The following is a 14,204-nucleotide window of genomic DNA, read 5'->3' on the forward strand; positions in this document are numbered from 1 at the left end:
AAGGATCATGGCCCTGCCAAAGAGAGGCTCGCAACCCAAAATGACAGTGCCTGCCAAAAATGCCTCATCATGGCAAAGACAGCAGGTGTAAGACATCTCAGGAAGCTCAGATATTACAGCAATCCGAAAGAGACTGTAGAATTAGTGTGGCTGAATGCTGCAGAGATCAAGGATTAGGCAGAACCCACAACACAAGGAACTGATGCGGATGAAAAAGAAAGTACCGGTCTGGAAAAGAACTCAGTAGAATCCCCAGACATGAGCAACAGAGTCATGGAGATCCCATTTTAGGAAAGTGGCAGAGTTTGACTCAAATTTAGGAAACTCAATGCAGTCTGAATTCAGCTGAGTTTTGGGTATGTGACTTTAGTATAACCACTCCTAACCTCAAGGTCTATTTTCTCATTTGAAACATATGACACAATACCAATCTTAGAGGAAAGATTAGAAGATCAGAGTAAGTGTCTGTGAAAGTGCTTTGAACACTGGGAGATGCTGGAAAAGTTTGAGTCGGGTCATTCATTATAACCAAATGGCTTCAAGCTGTCATTCTCAGGGGGAGTTCAGTCATTGCTCTGTTTTTTCCCCAAAGACACATCTGCAGAGCACCTGGAGATATTCCAGAGTGATGTCACATAAGAGGGTGTGATGGGCGCTACTGTTTAGGGCGTGGGGCCCTTTCCTCCCCGTAATTCCTGTAGACTACAGCCGCCTAGGCCAACTGCAGAGAAGGGGGCTGATTCGGTTCAACAATCAGGGACATCCGAGTTTCTGGCACTTGAAAAGCAAGAGCAGAAGTGACATTTAGCCTGCAGTCCCTCCCCAGCCAGTAAAATGTCCAGCCAATGTTTCTGGTGTGGGAGATCCAGGAGGACTTGTGCGTACTACCAAATCCAACTCGAGCATGTGGCTTGGGGCCACCAGGCTGGGCTGTGAGTCCTGCCCTCGCCTCTTAGTCACTGTGCCATACTGGACAGCTGCTTCCTCTCTAGTCTTGGTTTTCTCGTCTGTGAAATGCTGTCAATAACACTTTTCTTTTAGACTGGATTAGAGGCCCCCATGAAAAAGTGCCTGGTATGCAGTTGATGCTGAATAAATGCCCATGACCATTCTGTCTCCTCCCCTTTCCCCTCTTTTCAGAGTGAGAGCTTTGGAGCAGGTCAGTCCACAAACCAGCAAACTCTGACCATAGAAAATGGGCAGAGGAGTTAGCCTCCTGGGCAAGGCAAGGTTGAGGGCGTTTTTCCAGAGGGGCAGAGAAATGAGTGACACAGCCATCCGCCTAATCACCGTGTGCCTTTCACATAGTGTCACTCGCTCTCTGGTCCTCAATTTTTTCATCACTAGATTTCTCCTTCAAAGCCTCTGCATTAGCTGCTCCTCCTTCTTCCTTACTAACAGAACCTGAGTTTTGGCCAGGCACAGTGACTCACGCCTGTAATCACAGCACTTTGGGAGGCTGAGGCAGGCAGATCACCTGAGGTCAGGAGTTTGAGACCAGCCTGACCAACATGGTGAAACACTGTCTCTACTAAAAATACAGAAATTAGCTGGGCATGGTGGTGTGCATCTGTAATCTCAGCTCTTGGGAGGAAAATCGCTTGAACCCGTGAGGCAGAGATTGCAGTGAGACAAGATAGGGCCATTGCACTCCAGCCTGGGTGACAGAGCAAGACTCCATCTCAAAAAACAAACAAACAAAAAAATGAACCCCACCCGGTGTGGTGGCTCACGGCGGTAATCCCAGCACTCTGGGAAGCCAAGGCAGGCAGATCAGGAGGTCAGGAGATCGAGACCATCCTGGCTAACACAGTGAAACCCCCTCTCTACTAAAAAAAAAAAAATATATATATACAAAAAATTCGCCGGGCATGGTAGCTCTCACCTGTAGTCCCAGCTAGTTGGGAGGCTGAGGCAGGAGAATCGCTTGAACCCAGGAGGCAGAGGTGGCAGTGAGCCGAGATCACCGCCACTGCACTCCAGCCTGGGCGACAGAGCGAGACTTCATCTTGTAAAAAAAAAAAAAAAGAAAGAAAATAGAACCCCAGTTTTGTTTGGGACTGACTGACAGGACCAGCCCTTGCAGGCTTCTTCTTATGTGGGATCAGCAGATGCAAGGCCTGGAGGCACAGCAGCCATTGTGTAACCTTGAATCAAAGCACACAGGCAGTGGGGGCAGGCCGACTTGACTTTTCTGCTTCCTGACTGTGTGGCCTTGGGTATGTTACTTAACTTCTCTGTGCCTCATTTCTCACAATCTGTAAACTGAGGATAAAATGTCTACCTTGCACAATCTTATGGGGTCTAAATGGTGCATTGGCTCTGAATCCACTTTTTCTGTTGTAAACGGCTATCCCAATGTTTGTAGTTACTTGTACCATTCTGCTATAGAGGACTAGTTGTAACTTTAGAGATAAACAAAGAAGAGCCCCTTTACTTCTCCTCTTGGATCAAGTTCCAAGGCTGGATGTGGGCCTCAAGCCAACCAGCCCTGCTCTTTAGCCATCAGCTATGCAAACAGGAAGTGGCTCTCCAAACACTGCACGCTGCAGGAGGCTGGCCCAGAGTCTGCCTCTTTGGAGGCCGCCGTCTAGCCCCATGCCTTCCTATCTCCCAGCTGTGAGCTCCTCAGATGTCCAGGACAAGGCCCCTCCTCTGAGGAATTAGGTTCAAGGCCACCCCTTCTGGCTGCCCTGCCGCCAGCCTGGGCCAGACCACTGTACTCGCAGGCCGGGGGATGACAGGAGCCCTCACTGGGCTCTGCACTGTCTCCTGCTCTCCCTGTCTGCCCATCTCTTTGTCACACTATAGCCAGGGTAACTTTTTATTGAAAGGTAAATCTCCCTCTGTCACTTCCTTGCTTAACACTTTTCCATGGCTTCATGTTCTTTCTCTTAAGGGAAAAGCTGAAGTCCTTGCTGCCACCTTCCAGGCCCTAAACAGGTCTCCCTCCAGCTCTACCCCTCCAGCCACTCTGGCCTCCTTTTAGTTTTTGAATGATGCTAAGGTCCCTTCTGCCCCAGGGCTTCGCCTGTACTGTTTCCATTTTCTAGAATGTTCTCTCCTCTCCTCTCTCCATCTGGTTCTATGACATCCCATCCTCAAGTTTCACTTCTTTGGGGCAGGCTGATGAGGGCCCCCCACATCCTGCGTTCTGCCGCACATCTGTTCCTGTGAAGGTCTCAGCTGCTCACAGGTGGCTGCTCAGGGTAGGGACTTCAGTCTGTCCTAGTCACATGGCTGCATCCCTGATGCCTGGGATACCCCTGGCACAGAGAAGGTGCTCAGCAAATGTGGTGTCAGGCCAGTGGCAGGCAGGGGTGCCTTGAGATTTGAAAGGGAGAGAGGCTCTGTCTACAAAGCATCTACCATGTGCCTGACAGGACCTCATGGCCTCTTCACAGCATTCCTGCAGGCATGGACCCCAATCTGTGTTCCACCCAAGAGGAAGCAGGCTCTGCAAGGGGTGGCGACTTGCCCGAACTCCAGATTTGAACCTGTGTCCCAAGTCCAGCTTCCTGCCCTGGTGGAGCTAGCACACGCAGTCATTATACAGCTGTTTCCTCATCTACAGAATGGAAACACAGTGGTACCCACTTCACAGGGCAGTCGTGAGGCTGAAATGGGTTAAGCCACATAAAGCACTTAGCTCAAGGCCTGGCACACAGCAGGTGCTTAGTAACTGTAAGCTATTATCATTATGATCAAATCCAGGAACAAATGAGAATGAGCACATTCAAGTGCAATCTATGATTTAAAAAAATAGATAGAGGGTCTTTGTGGGTGAACAGGAGGATGGATGGACATCTGGCTGTCTGGGTGGGTGGGTAGGTGGCTGGATGGGTGGGTGGGTGAGTGGATGGATGGATGGGTAGATAGATAGATAGATGGATGGGTGGGTGGGTGGGTGGGTGAGTGGATGGATGGATGGGTAGATGGATGGATGGGTGGGTGGGTGAGTGGATGGGTGGGTGGATGGATGGATGGATGGGTGGGTGGATGGATAGATGGATGGATGGATGAATGGGTGGGTGTGTGGATAGGTGGGTGGGTGAGTGGATGGATGGATGGGTAGATGGATGGATGGGTGGGTGGGTGAGTGGATGGGTGGATGGATGGATGGATGGATGGGTGGGTGGATGGATGGATGGATGGATGGATGAATGGGTGGGTGTGTGGATGGATGGATGGGTGGGTGGGTGAGTGGATGGGTGGATGGATGGATGAATGGATGGGTGGGTAGAAGATGGAAAGCAAGCAATGGAGTAGACTTATGACAGGAAATGGAGAACTGACGAAGGAATGGGAGAACACATGAATAAACCCAAGGGGAAACTGGGGAACACGAGAGCGAGTGGGAGGAGAATTGCATCCCCAAAATCTGGGAGAATGGGAGCCAAATTGGGGCACCTGGGCTCAGGGCCTGCACCCCCGCTCACCTGTAGCGTTGCAGCTCCGCCTCCAGCTGCCGTACCCAGCGCTGCAAGCCGGGCACCTGCCGTGCCAGCGCCTCCAGCTCTTGCACGCGGTGCAGGCTGCGCAGCACCACCTGCCGGGCCTCTTCCGCGCGCCGCCGCACCTCGGCCTGGCCTCGGCGCAGCCACCCAGCGCGGGCCTCCGCTGCAGCCAGGGCACCCTGCGCCTGCCGCAGCTCCCGTGCCGCAGCCTCCGGCCCGCCGTGCCCGGTCTCGTGGATGCTCGCCTGGCTCTTCCAGAGCCCGACCTGAGGGGAGAGGGGAGCAGGGGATGAGTGCCCCAGCCAGATGCACGAGAGGAACGCCCACAGGACCGCGGTCCCCATTACTGCGCATCCAGAAGCGCTTGAGCAAGTTTATTGCACCTTCTGCTTCCGAGGGCCAGGCTCTTAGGCCGGGTGCATCTGAGCTCCATTAGCCTTCGCTACATCCCTAGGGAGGTGGGAGTTCTAGATTCCTCCTTGCCCCCCACCCTCCAGAGGTTTTTTTCCTTTTATTTTATTTTTTCTTCTTTTTTTCTTTTCCTTCAGCGTTTTGTTGTTGTTGTTGTTGTTTTTCTGACAAAGGAAACTGAGACAGGACACCTGTATTCTGTTCCCTCTGTGATTTCAGTGATTCTCCAACCTCACTACTTTTCTCGGCCTACTTCTGTGTTGGTGGTGGTCAGCCTGCCGGTGGCGGTTCCTCATCTCCTAGACTCCAGGAGCATCTAAGCACCCCCCCACCACTGGCATTTCAGCCCTCCCCGTGCCTGCTCACTAGAGGCTCCTTCAGGGTGGTTTCTGTCTTGTTTATTGGTGTGTTCCCAGAGCTTAAAACCTGGCACATAGTAGGTGCTCAATAAATACCTGAGCATGAGTGACGCCGGAAAACCTTTCAGGCGTTCCCACGACTCCCTGTATGTTACTTGGGATTCCACATCAGGGGAGTACTTTCTAGCTTCCACCCTGGCTTACACACACCGAAAACCACACCTTGCCGCTTCCCTGCACTCTGCAGTGTCCTGGGCTAAGGCGGGGTCATATAACGTCAGTTTCTTCCTGGCCTGTTGTCGCCTGGGGTAGGGGCTGTTCCTTTCCTCCTCTGACCCCTGCGACCCAGCACTGCCCTCGGCGCACGGCTGGCACAGTGCTGAAGTGTTTGTCGACGGCTCCCAGATGCTGAGGCTGGGTCCCTATCTCACCTCATGGTTCCTTCTCAATAGCCCAGAGCAGAGCGGGTCTGGTACCCGCAGGCACTTGGTGGGCCGTGAAGGCCTGATCCATACTGTGAGCCACCCTGCCTATTTCTCACTTGTCTCTTTCTCCCGCAGAGAGCCCCATAAGTCTTTGTTGATTGAAGGAAGGAGCTGTCAGTCTACCCTAGGAGGCAGGGAGATCAGTACAAGGCCTTCACACTTTTGTCCTCTAAACCTCCTAGAAGCCTGGCAGGAAGGAGAGAGAAAGATGCTTGTTGAAAGGGAATATGTGAGACTATCCAGACAGGTGCGATTTCTGGGTTAGAAGGGGCAAGACGCGATGGGGGATATGTGTGCAGAAAAGTGGGGTATGGTTGTCTGAGTGTGACTGGGGTTTTCGGGAGTGGAATTGATTTTAAGAATAGGGTTGGGGACTGGAGTGGAATGGGGAGGAACAGGGACAGGTTGCAAGGGGGCTGAGGCAGGGGTGGAATGGTGTAGGGCTACCCTCTATCTCCCCTTCCTCTGCCTCTGTGCCGTCGGGCTCCGCAGCCTGCCAGCTTTTAGTTCGAGCCCTCTTGCAGGCGTTACCACCCCCCTCCGTGGCCGACACGCACCTGCAGCGCTAGGCAGCGCGCATCACTGCTCTGCAGCGCAGCGCGCAGGTCCTCCACCAACTCGCGCAAGCTGCTGTTCTCCTCTTCCAGACGCGCCACGCGCTCGCAGTCTGGACCGCTGTCGGGGCCCGGAACGCAGGGCGGGCGGCGGCGGCGGCGCGGGCGACGCAAGTGGATCTGCGTCTCGATGTGCTCGCTGAGAGCGCCGCGGGGCAGCCGGGGCCCCGCACGGGTGCCGAAGTAGCCACAGAGGCGAGCGTGGAACTGGCGAAAGGTGAGCTCCGGTGGCTCAGCGCGCAGCGCCAGGCGCGCCTCTTCCTCGGCATCTGCGTCCCTATCCGTGGCCACGTCAGCGGCCGCGTCCCCAGCGGTCACATCTCTGGAGTTCGCGTCTCCTGCCGCCTCCCCGGCCGCCGTGGTCCCCTCTGCGCGCAGCCCCAGCACTGCGCAGAGCGCGCGGAAGTCGGCACGGGGCAGGCGGCCGGCGCCGCGGCAGTCCAGGTGGTGGAAGACCTCCTGCAGGTACTGGTCCAGGCCGGTGGCTAGCACCACGATCTCGTTCTCCACGCCGCGGTCCAGCCCGTAGTGGTGCGCCAGGGCGCTCAACAGCCACTGAGTGCGCCGCGCAGGCCGCCGGTACGGGTCGCCTCCCGCGCCCTCCATGCCGGCCTCAGAGCTAGCGCCGCCCGGCTCCATCGCTGCGCCGCGCGCCTAGCTCCTCCGGTCCCTCCTCCGGTCCCTTCGCCCCGCCACTTCCAGGGGCGGCCCCAGAGTTTCTCGAAAGGAGGGGCTTAGCGGTCGCTGTCTGGTTGGAGCGGCGCCGGGGACCGTGTCCAGCAGCTGAGCTGGCCTTACAGGGCGTCTGGTTTACCCCAGTTGCTTTGGAGGGACCTGGGGTAGGGGGTCTCGGAGCCCCCGGGATCCCCGCGGCGCCACCAGTGCCAGGTCTACCTCCGGATCTGGCTTCTCCGTGTGACTCTCCGCTCTCCTCTCCTTACTCCAGGGACATTCCTGTCATCTGCGCTTTTCCTCCCACTCCCGGCTGTCCACTCTCAACTCCCTCCTCCCTCCGCCCCGCCTGCCTGGCGCGGAGAGTTAGCCCCAGACCTAGGAGAGGGGTAGGCGCAGGATCCGAAGCCCAGGAGGGCCTTGAGGGTGGTGGCCTAGTCCAGTTGCTGGGGATGTGCCCGCACGTCCAAGAGTCACTCTTCCCCCTCTCCCCGAAAGGCCTTTCGAGGGTTGCCTAGCAAGCCTGCTCTGGCTACCCTGTAGCCATAGGTGTGGAAAAGCTTCCCCTCGGTTTACATTCAGCTGCCGGGTTTCTGAATCCACTTCTTGGGCTACCATAGACCGTGCAAAGAGTCCCACGCAGTAACTGGCAAGGAGAGGGAAACAGGCTTGGAGAGGCGAGGGGTCTAGGTTAGGGGCACCCCGCTGGTGAGAAGCCAATCTGAGACTAGTCCTGTGCTAACTGCTCTGTCGCTCCCTGACCCCCCCACCCCGTCCCTGTTGGGGGTGGGGATAGGACTTTCGGGAAAGTGGTGTCTCTGGCCCTGCCACCTTTGTGCCTGCAGATGGTGACCTGGCAATGGGATCCGAGTTCCATCTCTGAGTTGGGGCTAGGCTGACAGGATGATGTTTGGCTGAAGTTTTTTTTCTGGTGTTTTAGAACACATTCCTGGAAGATGAAGAAAAACCTGCTTCGCAAACGAGTGCTGGACTGTGTTCCCTTTCTTTTTCACGAGAGGGGTGCAGTGATATCGTGATATTGTCCACCTGTTAACTGCACTGAGAACGGTTTTCCAGCCACGGTATCCAGCCACGCTGAAGCAAGAGGCAGACTCTTCAGCTGTTCCTAGTTATAACAGAGAGAGAATCTTGCCCTGTGGATAACTCTGTGAGTCTAAATGTAAAATCCTGCTGTTTGAAAAGCAATAGCATTCTGTCTCCTCTGTCACAGTATCCCAGAATCAGCACTTTGTCCATCTGGCAAATTCATACAGGTTCTTGAAGGCTTTGCCCAGAGTATATCTCTGCTGGGAAAAAGTTAGAGGCTTCTCCTCAGTCATTTTGGACATACTCTTTTAGGTTTGTTTTTTAATTATAAAAGTAATGGCAATTTGACACAATTTTTACATCACATCCACTTCTTGGCTTCTTTCTACTTTAGAAAGCCACCATGGACAGGATGTTCACTGTATCATTGTTTATTACAGTGAGAAACAGGAGACAACCTGGTGTCGGTCAGATCAGCTAGGACTCAGCAAACGAGGATGAGTGGACACAGCAAGGCGCAGCTGATTGTGCACAACACTGATGCTTACATGACAAGAACAAAACCACACAAAACAATACTAAGTATTTTCTACAAGGACATGTGTATGTGAGTGCATAGAAGATGGAGGGGTTTGTAAGTGAATTCAGTGGTTCTTTCTGCAGATGGGAGACACGGCAGTATTCCCTTTTGATAAGATGCTCTCGTGTGCTTTTTCTTGGCCGGATGCGATGGCTCCTCACACCTGTAATCCCAGCACTTTGGGAGGTGGAGGCAGGAGGATTGCCTGAGCTCAGGAGTTTGAGACCAGTCTGGCCAACATGGCAAAACCCCATCTCTACTAAAAATACAAAAAATTAGCTGGGAATGGTGGCAGGTGCCCGTAATCCCAGCTACTCAGGAGGCTGAGGGAGGAGAATCACTTGAACCCAGAAGGCAGAGGTTTCAGTGAGCCGAGATCATGCCATTGCATTCCAACCTGGGCAACAAGAGCAAAACTCTGTCTCAAAAAAACAAAACCCAAAATACAAAAAGACAAAAATACTCATTTTATTTCATGTCAGTGCTGAGAGCTGGGAGTCCAGGCAAGAGTGCAACACCCTCCCTGCCCCCAATCCCTGCAGCTGGTGAAGGAATCCTTTCAACAGTAGTTTTCCTGGGCCAGTCAATATTGAAAACAAAGCTTTTAAATGTCTTGCTGGGAGCCGTTGCCAGCCTCCGCTCCCCTACAGCTCAGGGAAGTGAGGGTTGATAATGGTACGCTGTCAGGCCTGTCTGTCTGCCCCGCAGTGTTACCAGGCGCCTCTGAAATAATTCTGGTTGCATCCACAAGGTTTTTGTTTAAGGTTCAAAGTGAGCAAATGCAGAGGTCTCCTTGAGTTCTTTTGTATGAGCTGGGGGGATGGGTGTGTGTCTGTGTGGGGGAGAGTCAGGGCTGTGGCAAAGAAATGATTTTCTGAAGTCAGTTCAGTATTGTTTGAGCCATTTCAAATAGTACATTGTTTAAAGTGTCTTTTAAAGGTCCAGGAAAATGATAAAAAGCAAAAATCATCCACTATTCTGCCACCAAGAGGGGACCACTGTGTATTTCTGATGTATTTATTTCCAGACTTTTCCATGTATTGGGGCATGAAAGGAGTTACTGGAGTGATGGAAATACTCTGTATCTTTGTAGTGTGGTGGTTGCACGACTGTGTACATCTGAATTTTACAGTGTGCAAATTGCAGCTTATTAAACTTGACATGAAAAACACATGAAAAGCACAGTGGAAAGGCCGCCATTGGGATCTTTCTTTGCGCAGGAACTGAGCTTTGTAAACAGCATGGCTGTGGTTTCTTTACAGACACTGCTCCAGAAGCTGCCCTATGCTCCCTCAGGATGGACTATAAGGTGCTTTGTCATCCCTCACAGATGCCCACCAAGGTGGTTTTCATCTTTTCTCCACAAAAACAATACTGTGAACAGTTTGCTCCTTCTCTTGAGTGATTTATTACTGGACCAAGGAGTATACATATTTTATAAGCTCACGATATTGTCAGACCATTTTTTGGAAAGTTGTGTTATTCTATCCAGAGCCTAGAACTGTCTGGGAATGTTCTTGGGCCATTATTTTCAGTGTCATAAAGCTTTTGGGTTTTTAGGGGTCTTGGTTAGTGGATTTGCTTAGTGTTCAGACATCAAACTTTACTTCTATTAAAAATAGGCCTGCTGTCAGGCAAAGATATTTCTTAGATACAACCCCAAATGCATGATCTGAAAAAGAAAAAAATGGAGTGGTGAATTGGACCTTCATCAAAGTTCAAAATGTTTGCACTTCAAAAGATATCATTAAGAAAATAAGAAGACCAACAGGAGACCAGGAGAAAATATTTATAAAACATACGCCCACTGAAGGACTTACATTCAGAATTTACAATGAACTCTTACAACTCAGCAGCAAGAAGACAAACAATTCAATCAAAAAGTGGGTGAAAGCTACAAACAGACAATTCACCAAAGAAGTTGTATGGATGACCAACATACACATAAAACAATCTCAGTATTCTTAATTGTTAGGGAAATATACTTGAAAACTATGATGAAATACTATATCACACCCACGAGAATAGCTGTAGTGAATGAAACAGACAATAAATCTTGTCAAGAATTGGAAGAAACAGGAAACTTCACGTTGTGGATGGGAACATAAAATGATGCAGCCACTGTGGAAGACAGTTTGGCGGTTTCTCAAGAAGTCAATCACAAAACAACCATATGACCCAACTATTCCACCCCTAGACTTCAACCCAAGAGAGATGAAAACACATCTATACAATGACTTATGTGGGAATGTTCAGAGCAACATTGTTCATAAATGTATAAATGCCCAAGCTAAATGCCCATTAACTGATGAACAGATAGGCAAACTGTGGTGTGTTCATAAAACAGAATATTAGTCAACCATGAAAAGGAATGAAATACTGACGCATGCCTCAACATAAATAAACCTCAAAAACATGTTGCCAGGTGAAAGAAGCCAGTCACAAAGCCAGAATACGTACAGTCTGACTCGATTTACAAGAAATATCTAGAAAAGGCAAATTTTTAGAGACAGAAAGATTTGTGATTGCCTAGGACTGGGAGTTGAAACAGAGATTAATTATAAATGTTCATGAAGTTTTATTAGGGTGATGAAAATGTTCTACAACGAACTTATGATGACAATTACACCACTCATTAAAGTTACTGAAAATCATTGACTTCTGCCCTTGAAATGGATGGATTTTATGAAATAAAACTTGCTTCAATAAAGCTGATAAAAATGGGGAAGTGGCAAGAAGAAGGTGGATGTAGCTGATTCCCAGTATGCCTCCAGCTGCCAGAGTCTTGGGATAACTTCAGGAAGGCCTCTGTATAACCTGTGGGAGCTCAGGGACACCCCACCCAGCAGAGGAAGGAAGCAGGGATTGTTCAGTGACCTTGAACACCTCCCGCCCCTGGATGCTTGCCCCTCTGCTTACCAGAGATGCAGTCCATGTCTCCATCCCCTTGAAGTGGGGCCAGCTTCATCACTTGCTTTGGTTAATGGCATGTAGCAGGGTGACATGGCACTGGTTCCACCCCTAGGTCCCAAGAGGCTTTGCTGCTTCTTCTGTGCCCTCTGGGATCCCTGCTCTGAGAATGCCATCTGAGGAAGCCAGTCCAGGTATGGGGAGATGAGGCACCACATAGAAGGAAGCTGTTCCACCATTGGGGGTGGGGGAGCCCATGGAGGGGAACCAAGGGGCTCACCGACAGCCAGCAGCAACTGCCAGACATGCAAGTGAGGTCTTCCGGCACCTTCCAGACATGTCGGTCCTCCAGCTGAGCACAGTGCAGGGAATGAACCCAGGTGAGGCCAGCAGAGAACTACCCAGCTGATGCATAGAGTGGTAAGAAATAACAAGTGTTTGTTGTTTGATGCCATTAAGTTTGGGGATGGTTTTTACTTAGTAACAGATAACTGAAACAGACGCCCCCTTTCCTTTGCTTCTGAACTGCCAGCTCTGAAGCCATCTTCATTGAGGTAGGGTTGTGGACCCACCATTCTCTCACACCTAAGACCCTCACTTCATCCTGTGATGTCCTGGGTCTTGACCCAGACACCGTCTTCCTCAGGGCAGTGGTTCCATATTCTGGTTGTGCAATAGAATCTTGGCGGCAATTTAAAAATATGGCTTCTGTTCCTGTTATTTATTGCATAACAAGTCACCCCAAAACTTAGTGGTTTAAGAGAGCAACAATTTACTTTGCTTGTAAATCTGCAGTTTCTCTTGATGGAGACAGCTTGTTTCTGTTCCTCAGTGTCAGCTAGGGTGGCTCAAAGGTTGGGGGCTGGGATCATTTGAAGTCTTGCACTCTCACATGTCTGGGAGTTGAGGCTGGCAATTGGCTGGGAACTGTCAATTGTGGCCATTTCACATGGCAGCTTGGGCTTCCTCACAACATGGTGGCTGGATTCCTAGCATGAATACCATATTTCAAAATAACAGAGCAGAGGTAGATTACCTATATGAAATCACATAGTGTCATTTCCTCTGTACTCTTTTGACTGAGGCAGTCACAAGGTCTGTCCAGTTTCCAGGGGAGGGGACTAGACCACCCCACCCCCCACCCCCCTCAAACCCCCAGCCCCCGGGTGAGAGGAATGTCAACATCGCACTGCAGGAAGATTATGTTGCGGGAGATCTTTTGAGGTGGCTGTCTTTGGAAAATATAATCTACCACTGGTTCCTAAGCCCCACCCCTAGAGAGTCACTTCCACAGATCTTTAATGAACCCTCAGAATTGTATTTTTGACATGCACAGGTGTTTTCAATGCACATCCAGGATGGCACATTCGTCCTTGGTCCAAGACTGCTTGCTGGCCTCTCACTCCTGAGCTTGGGGAGAGATTGGCTGCTACCCTAGGTGGTGATGTGATCAAGAAGCATTTGAAGGGAAACCAGCCTCAGGCCAGCAGGTAGGACCTGGGGAGTCCGAGGCCTGATGTCTGTCCAAGGTTGGTGGTGGTGTTGAACTGCCCTTGTTCAAGGGTCCTTTTGGGGGCTGGTGTATCTGAGTAGCTTTGTTTTCTTCCAGCCCTTCATGTGTCTCCTGAGCATTTCCTGGCAAGCAGACAGCAGTCGGCAGGCTGCTGCAGGTGGGGTGTGGACAGCATGATTGTGGCTCTCCATGCTGAGAGTTTGAACGCCCTTCTCACAGGGCTCACTGCCATTTGATGTTTTCCCTCACAGCTGTACTTGAGGCCCAGTTTTTTAGACCGATTGAACCCAAAGAGTATTGGAGCACCCAGTATTAAAGGGGCTGTCCCATGCCCCAAGAGCCATCTGGGGAGGCATGCACTGGGAAGCCCAGGACTTGGGTCTCAGCCCCAGTTCTGTCACAGTGTTGCTCTTTGACACAAAGTAGATCATAGCTCAACTCAGAGCTAAAGTGTTCTTAATAGTCAAGCGTGTGCATAGCCTCAGCTCCCATTCTCTTGAACAAACTGACTGCCAAAGAGGGGTACTCTCCTTCAACAGAAGGCCTGCCTTGGCTCCCCATTGCCCATAGTCCTGTGCCCTACTTACCCTTTGGGGTTATGTACCATGGGTCCTACACATTGCTGCAGCCTTGCCATCCCTTCCTGAACTTGCCAGGCCCTTTCATCTATATGGGCCTTTGCATATGCTGTTCCTCTACTTGGAATGCCTTCTCTTGCTTTCACCACCTGGCCACGCCCCAGATTTGGCTTTGCTCACCTCCTCCATGAAGCCTACCCCAGCCCTCCACCCCAGCTGCTTGCTGTGCTGAAGTCTTCTACATCAGGAGCCGCAGCCAGGGCTCTCAGCTTGGGTGGTTTAGCAGACTAGTGGAGGCTTTGGAGTCAGGCAGTCCGGATTTCAACCCAGTGCTGCTCCTACTTGCTGTGTGACCTCTCAGGGGAATCGCTTCACATCTCTAAGCCTGTTTTCTCATCTCTGAATCAGGGCTCGTGATCACTAAACAGAATTCTAATGCTATTAAGGACATCAGAGACAGAAGCAGAGAATCTAATGAGAGAGATCGTGGGGAGGTCTGAGTGTGCAGAGCGCACAGCTGCCTTTGCTTTTATTAAAGAATGGGAGGTGGGAGCTGATGGAGCGGGAGGGAGGAGCCA

General features: G+C 51.2%; 1 protein-coding gene across 5 annotated transcripts in view; it reads right to left on the bottom strand.

Moving 5' to 3' along the window:
- The window catches only part of EFCC1 (EF-hand and coiled-coil domain containing 1), a 43,319-nt gene extending 36,041 nt beyond the window's left edge, over nucleotides 1-7,278 (bottom strand). For all 5 annotated transcript variants that reach the window (XM_017511942.2, XM_017511944.2, XM_017511941.2 and 2 more), the window contains exons 1-2: nucleotides 6,270-7,278; nucleotides 4,440-4,723 (exon numbers count right to left, since the gene is read on the bottom strand). In XM_017511942.2, coding sequence (XP_017367431.1) covers nucleotides 4,440-4,723; nucleotides 6,270-6,965 — 980 coding nt within the window. In that variant the 5' untranslated portion in view covers nucleotides 6,966-7,278. The remainder of the gene's footprint in view (nucleotides 1-4,439; nucleotides 4,724-6,269) is intronic.
- Nucleotides 7,279-14,204: the final 6,926 nt, after the last annotated feature.

This window comes from Cebus imitator, unplaced genomic scaffold, assembly GCF_001604975.1.
Source record: "Cebus imitator isolate Cc_AM_T3 unplaced genomic scaffold, Cebus_imitator-1.0 Scaffold457, whole genome shotgun sequence".
Classification (NCBI taxonomy): Eukaryota; Metazoa; Chordata; class Mammalia; order Primates; family Cebidae; genus Cebus; species Cebus imitator.